Below are 12,544 nucleotides of genomic sequence, written 5' to 3'. Positions count from 1 at the left end.
TTGGCGGGGCTCCGGCGGGGCTCCGGCGGGGCGGGGCTCTGGCTGGGCGGGGCTCCGGCCGGCGGGGCGCGGCCGGCGTGCGGGGCTCCTCCTCTTTCCTCCGGCGGCGCCGGCGGCCGCAGCACTTCCGGGTCGACGCGGAGGCGGGGCGGAGGCGCCGCGGCGGCTGTTATTGTTCGAGGGAGCTCGGTCGGGTGCTGTCTCAATCGGCTCTGCGAGTGTCAGTTTGTCCGGCTTCCTCTCGGCCCCTCACTCCCGGCGGCTGACGGTGACGGCTGCGGCGGGCGGGGCCTGGCGTTTCGAGGCCGAGCGGCGCCGGGGTGAGGGGCGCGGAGGAGGAGGAGGAGCAGTAGCAGGAGGAGGAGCCGTGTGCCCTGGCACCGAGCGGCCGCGGCCATGGCGTACGCCTATCTCTTCAAGTACATCATCATCGGCGACACAGGTGAGAGCCTGGGGCGCGGCCGGGCGGGTGTCGGCGGCCTCCGGGCCCGGGCTCAGGGGTAAACGGCGTCTGGCAGCGGCGCGGGCGCCAACGCCGCCCGGCGCCTCCCTCCCGGCCGCGCCGCTCCATTTCCGCAGTGCTGGAGCTGGTGACGTGGGCACTGCGAGCGGCCGCGGCCTGGCCAGGCCCGGGCCGCGGCCCCCGCCCCGGGCTGCCCTGCAGTCGGGGGCCTCGGCAGCCGTTCAAGATCTGGGAACGGGCCCAGCCAAGGGCCGCCAGGGCCTGACTTAGATGATTGCACTCTTTCGCCGCCCCTCACCTTGGGCCTCTTCGCCGCCCTCGGGAGAGAAAAAGGGAGGCAGAGGAGGTGATGGGAGGAGGGTCTTGGGTTTCCTGATCGGTCCCACCTTCTTCAGCCTACACGCATCTGTCAGGGGCTGGGCAAACTGCTCGTGCTGTGGGACAGCCAGCTGAGAAAGAGAGAACAGAACATTTTTTTAAAATTTGTTTTTTTTTTTTTTTTAACACTTTCAAATCCCAAGTCAGAGTAAGTCACGTTCCATTACCTGGGCGGCTGGGGAATCCCTTTCGAGGTCATTAAAGCGTGAAAGTTCTGTCGACTTTTGCCACGTGTAAACTGGGGTTATCTGATAGTGATGCAAGGCCGTTCAGTGCTCTGGGTGTGTGCTCGCGTGCGTGTGCCTGTGTGTGTCAGGGACACTGATTTCTTGGGTATATCAGGGGCAGGGTCACGACTGCCAATTTTCAGATGACCTGATGTACATTTGAAGCAGAAAGAAATTCAGCTATTTTCACTTGAAATAACCTCCGAGTATATTTCACAGACAAATAAACTCGTAAAATATTTTTTAATACTTGTGATTTTGGCACTACTTTGAATCTAATAATAAAACCAAGGCTTGTTCAGGTGTTATAACTATTTATATACCAGAGTCTGATTTCAGTGAGGACTCTTGCACAACTTTGGGCCCTTTGCACAACTTTGGAAATGTAAGCAGCAGTTTGTGGTTGCACTAGTGATGTAGCAAATTCACTTAGATAAGAAGCATGTTGATTGTGGCCCAGAAGAAAAACTTGCTGCTGTAAATACTCCTTTTTAGCAAGATCTTTTGATATGTGTCTTTATGGAGTCTGGATGGTTTTCTGTGTAAAGTCCTGGGTAGAGCAGTGTTTTGCAAATGCTCAGTAGCAAGTTTACATACTTTTAAAAAGCTGTCGCGTATTTTGAAGGAGAAGTAATTGGGTCCAACACCTATTGGAAAATTTTTATTTAGGCTGTAAACCCAAGTTGGAGAGGAAGTAACTATATGAATGCGAGAAGTAGAAAGAAGAGTGATTATGGACATTTAGCATATTAGCAAATTAGCCTTTGCAGGTTGCCTTCCTTCAGCTTATTTATTGAGCATCTACTGTGCGTGGGGTGTTGTGCTGGGAGTCGTGGAGCTGCGCAGATTAGCAGGCTGGTGCTCTGTGCTCTTGGAATTGCCCTCATTCAAAAACAACCCCAGGCGGTTTAAAGGGAAGACATTCCTTTCTTGACTTCTGCTATCGTCCTCACCGACTTCAGGCCCTGAATACTTGACTCTGGACTATGCAGCAGTACTTTCTCCCCATTCCAGTCTCCGTAGTTTACTGTCAGGTTCATATTCCTGAAACCTGGCTGTTAGGGGAGACTGTTGTCTGCTCACATTCTTTAGTTGACTTTCCAGGAACTCCATATTTTAGCCTCCCTTTACTTTGCTAGCCTTCTTTCCCACTATTCTTACCTTCTGCCAGTGAGGCCCAGTGGATGATTTCTGTGCTCTTTCCTGGTTCCTACTGCTCCCTCTGCTTGGAGTGCCTTCTGTGTGGAAATTCCATCAGTCCTTCAAAGTCTAACCCAGGTCTCCCATAATGCTTTCACATATATTAAGCTCTTTTGATGTCTCAGGTTTTTTCTGGTATCCTGGCTGGCAATGACTTCTACTCCTTATCTGGATGTGTCACACTTCATATTTTTCTGATATTAATGCCAGACTGTTTCATAGATGCTTCTGTAGTCATCTGTATTTGATTATGTACTTCTAGAGGGCAGAGAAGATGCTTAGTATAGCTTTGCATTTCAGGAAGAGCCTAGTGGAAGGAAGGCCCTGTACATTTCGTTAAATTCGGGAAAGAATAGCCAGACAGGCCGCTAGGTTCGTGTTAATACACATTAGTAACTTGACTGCAGGGTGGTTTTTTTGCCCGATTTTGCCCCCTTTTTAATTGATTTTGGCCTAAATCCCTTACTATGTTTCCTTAATTCAAAATATGTGCATAGTTATAAAATACATTTAATGTGGCCCTTCCCAGAAAAAAGATGATGTTAAATCAGTCGTGTAATATCTATCCTGATTTTTATGTAAGTTGTAGTCTGAAAAATACATATCTTAGAATGAAGGAAATCGCTACTTTTCCTGTTTTTCACTTTCCCTAGTTTGTGATAAATGGTCATTTTTAGCCTTTCCTTCTCTCGGTAATGAGATAAAATGAGGACAAATGTGAAAGTACCATGCACATTTTGTCTTTCAGAAGTCCCTTTTCATAGAAGAGATTTTTTTAAAACTTTTTACGTGATGATGATACTGTTGAAATTGTTTTCTTACTCTGTGGCCAAATGCAGTTAAAATAGAGCTTTAAAATTTTTCATTGGCAGTGTCTTGTTCCTGAAAAGTCATTTAGGAAAATGTGTCATTTAAATCTAGGTATACGGTGGAAATTGGGTTTTAACAAGCCTGGCCTGATAGCATAATCAGATAATTACCAAATGTGGAAAAAGAAAAAAATTATAATAAAGCTTTAATTGTTGCTCCTAAAATGCTGGCAGCTGCCTACCTTTTTAACCTCATCACTAACCCACCCCTTCCATGCCACTCAACTAGACACACAAAGCACAAACCCAGTTGTGTTCTATCTGAAATACCTCCCTGTACCCCCAAAAAGATGAAAAGAAAGGTTAGGTCGCAGCTTTTCCACCTGACCCATTCTTACTCATCCGTTCTTCTAAGATTGTTAACAAACCCCATTGCTCCCTATTGCATCATACTCTTCCCCTGCACTCTTCCTTCATCGTTTGTTCCCCCTGCTCCCCACTCCCATGTGCTGTTTTTGTTTTTCCTTAAAATCTTTTTAAGGACAGGTGCTATATAAGAAAGTAAATAAGAGCAGCCTGGTTGCACATTATCAGTGTCATCTGAATGTATTTTTTAAATTGAGATATAATTGACCTACAACATTGTATTAGTTTTAGGTGTAGAACATAATGATTTTGCTTATGTATATATTGCACAGTGATCACCACAGTAGGTATTATGAGAGAGAGAGAGAGTGAGTGTGCATGAGCCGGAGAGGGACAGAGGTAAAGAGAGAGAGAATCTTAAGCAGGCTCCACACCCAGCGTGGAGCCCGACGCGGGGCTCAATCCCACAACCGTGAGGTCACGACCTGAGCCGAAGTCAAGAGTTGGATGCTTAACTGACACCCGGCACCCTCACAGTTTAATAGCTTTAAGGAACAGTAATAAATTATACACCCATGCTAAAGAAATACAGATCGTCATCACCCACTGTTTCTATTCCCAGGCTTTCATTAGCTTCCTTGCCTTTCTTCAGAGTTGTGTAGCTTGTGGATCTCTGTATTGTTTAGTTTTACCTGTTTTTAGCTGTGTTTTATTAAATGAGAAAGCTGAAACATGTCTGAAACATACTTTTCAACATCATCTAGAAGTTAGTGTATTCTGGTCTACTTAAATTGTTGTTTTATACATGTTATTTGTAGTCTTTCAAGATTTTTGACGAGCCCTTTCCTTTTCTCTCCTAATTGGTTTGTTTGCTGCTTGCTTCCCCTAACTTTTATATTGCTACTGAGACTTTTTATTGAACCATAAAGGCCATAGTCCTCGTGTCCTCGCCTGGTGAACCTGTCACCGCCTCATCTCAAATAATGCCCCTCTCTTCTTCCTCAGTGCTCTTGTCCCCTTCGTTCTGATTCTGTTCCTGCCCCTGGCTCCAACATGAAATTAATTTTCTCCTTTATCTGCCCCACGGCTCCCTCTCCCTCGTTTTATCTCGCCGGTTCGCCGCCTCTTGCAGTAGCCAGTAATTTTGCTGGTTTTTTGAGCAGATCCTTACTTTGCCAGCTCAGCTGTTTTTCTCACTCTGGCCCAGCTGTGCTTGCTCCGTTTCGTTATTCTCCGCTCATCCTGGTCCATGAGGCTGTGTCCTTTGCTACGAAAGATGCAGCCACAGACTGACCTCTCTTGTCCCCCTTTCTAACTTTCTCCATGAAACTTTCCCATTTGATTTCATCAGCTTTGTTTATTTGCAAGTTTTACAATACATGCCAGCTACTCTTCACTTGGAAATAAAAGACACCTGACAGAAAGATGCTGGATTCCCTCTGCTATCATCCACATGTGGTCACTCCCATTTTAATTCCTGCAGTATTGCTCAACTCAAACAACTTGGGTCTTATCCTTGGACATGCTGTTTTAGAAGATCTGCAGTGAGTCCCAGACATACATACATACATACGTACATACATACATTTATTTGTTTGAGAGAGAGAGAGAGCACAAGCGGTGGGGGGGGGGGGGAGGGCGGGGGCAGAGGGAGAGAGATCAGCGTAGAGCCCAACGTGTGGCTCCATTCCACGACCCTGGATCCCACGACCTGACGTGAAATCAAGAGTTGGATGGACATGCAACCGACTGAGCCACCCAGGTGCCCCTGGATATCTATATGTTTTTTTATTTATTTATTTTCATTTCATTTTTTATTTTTTTTTAATTTACATCCAAATTAGTTAGCATATAGTGCAACAATGATTTCAGGAATTAGGTTCCTTAGTGCCCCTTACCCATTTATCCCATCCTCCCTCCCACAACCCCTCCCTTAAACCTCTGTTTGGTCTCCATTTTTATGAGTCTCTTCTGTTTTGTCCCCCTCCCTGTTTTTATATTATTTTTGTTTCCCTTTCCTTATGTTCATCTGTTTTGTCTCTTAAAGTCCTCGTATGAGTGAAGTCATATTTGTCTTTCTCTAATTTCACTTAGCATAATACCCTCCAGTTCCATCCACGTAGTTGCAAATGGCAAGATTTCATTTTTGATTGCCGAGTAATACTCCATTGTGTGTGTGTGTGTGTGTGTATACATACATATATATGTATATATATATGTATGCATACACACCACATCTTCTTTATCCATTCATCCTTCGATGGACATCTGGGCTGTTTCCTTACTTTGGCTATTGTTGATAGTGCTGCTATAAACATGGGGGTGCATGTGTCCCTTCGAAACAGCATACTTGTATCCCTTGGATACATGCGTAGTAGTGCAATTGCTAGGTCGTAGGGTAGTTCTAGTTTTAGTTTTTTGAGGAACCTCCATACTGTTTTCCAGAGTGGCTGCACCAGCTTGCATTCCCAGACATCTATACATCTATATTTTTTAAAAGGGCTGTTTTTTAGTGGTCGTACTGTGACATTCCTCTGCAAGTCTGTCATGAGCCTTTTGTGTCTTTTTTTCTAGAATTTATTCTCTTTTTTGATTATCAGATTTTTTGCTTTCTGGAATTTTAAGTTAATCCCTAAGGTATATCCAGGCTGAATTTATATGGAATTCTTCATCGCATTAGTTTTTGGCACTATGTAGTAGATTCTCATGAGCAATTCTTCACACTTTTTATAGTTTGTATACAATATCAAAAGCTTTTCATTTTCTATTCTGTCAGGAGATACAGGAGGTTACCATTTTGTAAATGAAAAAAACTGAGCTGCATCGTTTGGGGCAAGTTATTTATGTATTTCTTCCCATGCCTCCACCTCTTAGAAGTTTTTAGTCTTCGTAATTGCGGTGTAGCTCTTTAAGTTCCTCCCAGTTTGCTCTCCCAAGCGTTCCTGTTTTCAGGTATAGCTGACAGTTACTGTGTTTCCAGTCAAATCTGAGGAAGTAAGGAAGAAGATGAATATTGATGGATGCATGCTGCAGGCACAAGACAGTGCCTGGCACAGAACGTCATGAATGTGTGCTAGGTAGCCTCTACTGGGTTGGCTACATGCCTTGGACAATTTATTTTGGTTTCAAAAAGGATTTAAGGGCATTTGTATTAAAATTTGGGGTGGTTTTATTAACTCAAATGGGAGAGAGAAGGGACATTAGTTTTGTGTTGCTACCATAACAAACCACCACACATTAAAGCAGCTCAGAGAACACAAATTTACCTTCCACTTCTAAAGTTCTGCAGAAGTTCACGTGTGTGTCAGCATAGGTCGGAAGTCTGACGTGTTTCTCGCCAGGCTGACATCAAGGTTTCAGCAGGGCTGGGTTCCCTTCTTGAGGGTCTTGCTCCCTCAGGTTGTTGGTGGAGTATCCTTTCTTGCAGCTGTGGGCCTGATATCTCCATACTCTTGCTGGCTGTCTGAGGGCCGCTCCCGGCTTCTAGAGCCCACCACCTACCCACATTCCTGGGCCCCTCACCCCGTCCCTCCATCTTCAAGCCCAGCAACAGCAGGCCTCCTCCTTCCAGGGTTGCGTCTTTCTGACTCTTCCTGGGTCATCCCCTCTCTCTGCTGTGACCGAAGCCCGTGAAGGTTCTCTGCCTGTAAAATCTTGTGTGGTTAGATTGGATCCGTCAGGATAATCCAGGATAATCTCATCTCAAAGTCTGTAATTTTAATCACATCTGCAAAGTGCCCTTTGCCACTAGAGTAACGTATTCACTCTCCGTTTCTAGGGATTAGGGTGTACATTTCTTTATGTGTGGGGAGTGGCCTTATTCTGCCTACCATAGAGGGCTAAGGAGAAAATTAAATTGAAGTCAAAAGCAACATTAATACTTGACTTTGTATACACCTTTTGAAGTGGGCACGCATTAAGCAGTGCAAAGAGAGAACCCTTCTCATTTATGTTAATGATAGTATGCATTACTTTTTATAAAAGTAGATATACATATGTTGGTTTATTTCTGATAGTGGGTCTTGAAAGGCATTGTTCCTCTGATTCCTCTTTAAAAGACCACAGTGTGATGGGAAGAATGTAAACAGTATATTTACACATATGAGACTTTTTCTAACATAACTCATTGCATCTGAGCAGTAATATCCATGATGAAGGCTCCATTTTACAGGTGAGGAAAGGGAGACTAATTGTCCTATCACACAGCTAGTAACTGACTAAGCTGGAATTTGGAATTTGAACCCAGGTCTTTCTGACTCCAGAGTCTGTGCTCTTTCATATCATATGTATTTCTTGATTCCCACAAATGACCTCTATCAGACTTCTTTTGTTGGCTTACCAACTTCTGGGTTTATTGAGTTGTTGTGGGAGCTCCTAGTCCCTCGGTCCCCTTTACTAAACCAGATGCCACCTCCACTCATACAAAACAGGGAGAAGAGGTAAAACAACCATAAAATCCTATATGAAACAAGAATAAAATCCCATCTGTGCTCCTTACCAGCTGTATGAGCTTGGGCTACATCCTTAATCTACCTTGGTGTCCTCATCTAGAAAATGGAATGAATAAATAATATATATAATACTGACTTGAATAAGAAATAGTTACTATCTCATCTTTTTATTCTGCTCTCTGTTACCATAATTTCCCCATGTGCATTGAAAAAGTATCACAAACTTGGCCAGTGCTGTGTAGCGTTTGAGTAATGCTGGCATAGCAAAAATAATTGTTTGTCTTCCATGTACCCTAATATGTTGGTCTTTTTCTCCCCCAAATCCCTGCTTAGCTTGCTAGTTTGTGGCCAGCTGATAAGTTCGAGGAGTCTACTATCCTTGACTTGAATTGTTTCTTTCCTAACCTATGTTGGTGTTTTCTTGCGCTTAGTATGTTTGCATGTGTACAGACATTTTCTTATGGAAAGTTCCTTTATCAGCATTGTTTTAACAAGATCCAAAATTGTTTATCAAGGTCTATTTTATTCCAGACACCTGTGTTTTTAGCAGCTTTGCTTAATCTAGTCTACATGACCATTCAAGTCCAGTAATGACTTAGAAAGACTCTATAGAGTTTTGTTCTGGAAGGACCTGTTTGATTATAAGGAACAGAGACCTTCTCCAACTAGCTCCAGAAAAGAACTTAGATAGTAATTTAAAGAGTGCCCATAGGAATCTAAGAAAAACTGTAAACAAGTCTTAGAGAACAGGTCACTCAGAAATGTTTTCCTCTTATGACTTCTCTTTCAATCCTTGAGATAATTAGAGATGTGTGTTTTTTGGTTTTTGGCTTTTTAAAAATATATTATTTTTTTTTTAAGTTTATTTATTTTGAGACGGAGAGTGAGTGAACATGAGCAGGGGAGGGGCAGAGAGAGAATCCCAAGCAGGCTCCAGGCTCAGTGTGGAGCTCAGCACAGTGCTTGATCCCAGGACTGTGAGATCATGACCTGAGCCAAAATCAAGAGTCAGACACTTAACCAATTGAGCCACCCAGCCACCCTCCCCCTTTTTACTCAAATTTATTTTATTTGAGAGACAGAGTGCGAGCAGGAAAGAGAGAGAGAATCCCAAGCAGGCTTCGTCCATGCTGTCAGCACAGAGCCCAACTGGATCTGATCTTATGATTTGTAAGACCGTGACCTGAGCTGAAATCAAGAGTCAGACGCTTAGCCGACTGAGCCACCCAGTCACCCCGCCAATCTTTTTATTATCAATTTCTGACTTTATTTCATATAGGTAACAGCGTGTAGACATGTGCGTTGATTTTTCAGTTTTCGAGGCCAATTTTGTAGCCAGGTACTTGGTCAGTGTATATACATGTTCCGTGTGTGCTTGAAAAGTGTATTGTGTATGTTATAGGTTCAGGGTTCCATATGTGTTCATTAGATCAGACTTGCTATTTGTATATTCTTAATAGTTTCTTGAGTCTTGAGGTAGATGTTAACATCTAGTATGAGAATGGATTTTTTTTTTTTAATTTTTTTTTAGTTTGTTTCCCGGCCCCCCCCCCCCCCGGAAATTTCACTGCTAATTTGTAAGGTGTATATGGCTCAGGTCTTTACATCTCACTGAAGAGTTAGTTATTCTTGGTCATTAAGTTACCCTCTACTTTTTTATGTGCTGTGGGGTGTTTGTTTTGTTTACATACTGTTTATTTGGTAGTGTAATTTTCAGTACACAAGTGTTTGATATTTTGAATATTATTTTTTCATTCATATTTGTCTAGTATGTACTTTTTCATCATTTTTCCTTTTTTCTTTGGAATCAGGGTTATTTTGTTGTTATTTTATTTTGTTTAGGAAATAAATATTACAGATACATTTGAAGCCCCTTGTATATCCTGCACCTCCCTTTGTACTTAGATATAACCACTCTCTTGAATTTAGTGTTTATTATTTCTAAGAAGGTTTCCAAATGATTATTACATATGTGTATATGCATTTGTGAACAGTGCACAATAGTTTATGTATTTTTTTCAACCTTATGTTAATGGAATTTTAGTGTACTTGCTCTCAAATGTTTTTGTTCAGCATTATTTTGAGACTTGTCTGTATTAATGTATTTTGCTCTGTTTTGTTAGTATTAATTGTTAGATTAGTTTAATTTTAATTATATTCTATTGATTTAATTTTAAATATATTCTGTTGTTTGACTATACCACAATTTTCTCATTCTTTTCCCTTAAGGAAATTTTAGGCCGGCTTGTTTGTGGTGTTATAAAAGACAGTACACTGTGTGGATTATTTTTGTGCCTGCCTCCTTGAACACATATGCTGGCGTTCTGGAGAATTACCTTATGGTGGAATTGTGGGTGCAAGGCGTGCACATCTTCTGCTTTACCTGCAAATCTAAATCATTCTTCAGGATAGTTAACTCTCATTTTTGTTCTTTCAGCCCTACTAAGCTGTCTTTTTTTTTAAGACCTGTGTTTTTTATAAAGCCCATTGCTATATTATTTTAAAAAATTCTGAGAGGCTTTTACTAGGAGAATTTAATCGTTGATGGAATTTGAATTAATGTATACTATGAGGCCTCACCGTTGTTCAGTCGCATGGGCAGGGATCAAGGCGTAGATCACAGGCATGCCCATTTACCATGGGCTTTTGGATAAGGCCGGCACTGTGTCCTGCCATGTCCCACGGTGTCCCACATAGGAAGCAATACTGTGGTCACATTTTCCAAGCGTGTATAGTGTCACCTATTCCTTATACGACAATGTAGAAAGAGTCTAATGGAAAGAGCATACCTGCCACTAACTCCTATTTGTGCAAATGAACAATTAATTAAAACTTCTGAGTTTCCTGTTTGTAAAATGAGTATAGTACCTGCCGAGCGCACCCTATAGGCTTGTTCACCAATGCTGTAGGTTTTGGTTTTTGTTTTTTTCAAACTTTATAGCTGTCTTTGAAATTCATGTGTCAGTAATTTGTTTCCTTTCATTTATTTAGTTTATATGTCAGTGTAAGTGGCGGATTCACGGATTCTGCTGCCCCCAGGCCCCCCAGTGTTACTAATGTTGATGAACAGCTCCTCCTTCAGCATTTGTCGACCTTTAGCAATAATTACTCTGCATCTAGGAGGCCAGTACAGTTGACCCTTGAGTAACATAAAGATTAGGGGCACCCCCAACCCCCACTGTCAAATCCACAGGTAACTTTTGATTCCCCAGAAACTTAACTACAAATAGCGTACTGTTGACCAGAAGCCTCACCAATAATATAAACAGCCAATTAACACGTTTTTGTATGTTACATGTATTATACACTGTATTCTTATGATAAAGGAAGCTAAAGTAAAAATGTTATTAAGAAAACTATAAAGAGAGAATACATTTACAGTGCTATACTGTATTTATTGAAAAAAATCCATGTATGAGTGGACTCGCACAATTCAAACCCATGTTCAAGAGTTAATTGTACTGTTATTCTAAGTCCTCTGATTATTTTAGCTTAGGCAGCACTCTTGAAAACTTTCCAAGAGGGGCTCCTGGGTGGCGCAGTCAGTTAAGCGTCCGACTTCAGCCAGGTCACGATCTCGCACTCCGTGAGTTCGAGCCCTGCGTCGGGCTCTCGGCTGATGGCTCAGAGCCTGGAGCCTGTTTCAGATTCTGTGTCTCCCTCTCTCTCTGCCCCTCCCCCATTCATGCTCTGTCTCTCTCTGTCCCAAAAATAAATAAACGTTGAAAAAAAAAAAAGAAAGAAAACTTTCCAAGAGCTAGTATTTGTAATTACAATATCTTGAGTAGTGCGGGGGCTCCTCTGCTTACTTGTTACCTTGGTGAAGTTCAGACCTCTTCCACTTCAGTTTTCTCATCTAGAAAAAGACAGTAGGGATGCCTGGCTAATATCTATCACACAGGATTTTTGTGTTTGAAGTAAGAAATGTGTGCAGGTATCTTGTAAGCTGCAAAGTACTTTATTAATAGTAATGCCTTACAAATAATTTTTCTTCTTCTTTTTTTTTTTGTTTTATTTATTTAAGTAATCTCTACACCCCAACCCCGAGATCAAGGGTCGTGCACTCCTCCAAATGAGCCAGCCAGGCACCCCTAGAGGTAATTTTTTGAATCTGTTGAGCATCGTAAAATTACATTAGTGGAGGAGGTCTTGGCTATAGAAAAAGCTATTCGTTGTGGTTATTTCAAACTGTAATTACTCGAGTTGAGGGAAACAAGATCACATGTTAATCTGCAAAATGGCAGTTCCTTGATCCTGAAATTTTCTTTGGACTCCATAAAGGAAAGTCCTTTCCTGTGTCAGGTAGCCTCACAGGCCACTTGAGATTGAAACAATATCAGGTAGGAGGTGCTCTTTTTAACCTCGGTTCAGGAAAGGGTTATTAAGGTCTATGGTTATCTTCCACCCCAATTTCTTTTACACTCATTCTTGGTACCCGAGATACCTCTTGAATGGGTTATCTTGATTTTGAACCCCTTCGGGCAGTTTTTTTTAGATCTTCAGAAGTCTTCGCTGTTAGTGAATCTGTTGATCAAAGAATATCTTTTTATCTTCTTGGGCAAAGTATCGTTAGTTCAGTTTTAACCATTTTGAAGGTCAAAGGAAAAGTACACATTTCCAAAATCACTCATGCGCAACGCTTTACGTAAC

The 12,544-nt window shown here is 42.2% G+C and overlaps 1 protein-coding gene across 2 annotated transcripts in view; it reads left to right on the top strand.

Annotated features, from left to right (window-relative positions):
* The first annotated feature begins 129 nt into the window (after positions 1-129).
* The window catches only part of RAB2A (RAB2A, member RAS oncogene family), an 86,537-nt gene continuing 74,122 nt past the window's right edge, over positions 130-12,544 (top strand). The window contains exon 1 of one of the 2 annotated variants that reach the window (XM_040487729.1): positions 130-442. In XM_040487729.1, the coding sequence (XP_040343663.1) occupies positions 397-442 (46 nt within the window). In that variant the 5' untranslated portion in view covers positions 130-396. The remainder of the gene's footprint in view (positions 443-12,544) is intronic. The other variant, XM_040487727.1, reaches the window with a different exon arrangement.

This window comes from Herpailurus yagouaroundi, unplaced genomic scaffold (assembly GCF_014898765.1).
Source record: "Herpailurus yagouaroundi ecotype Mexico unplaced genomic scaffold, PumYag 165, whole genome shotgun sequence".
NCBI lineage: Eukaryota > Metazoa > Chordata > Mammalia > Carnivora > Felidae > Herpailurus > Herpailurus yagouaroundi.
Note: the sequence above shows the minus strand (reverse complement) of the source record. Positions and strands in the feature narration are given on the sequence as shown.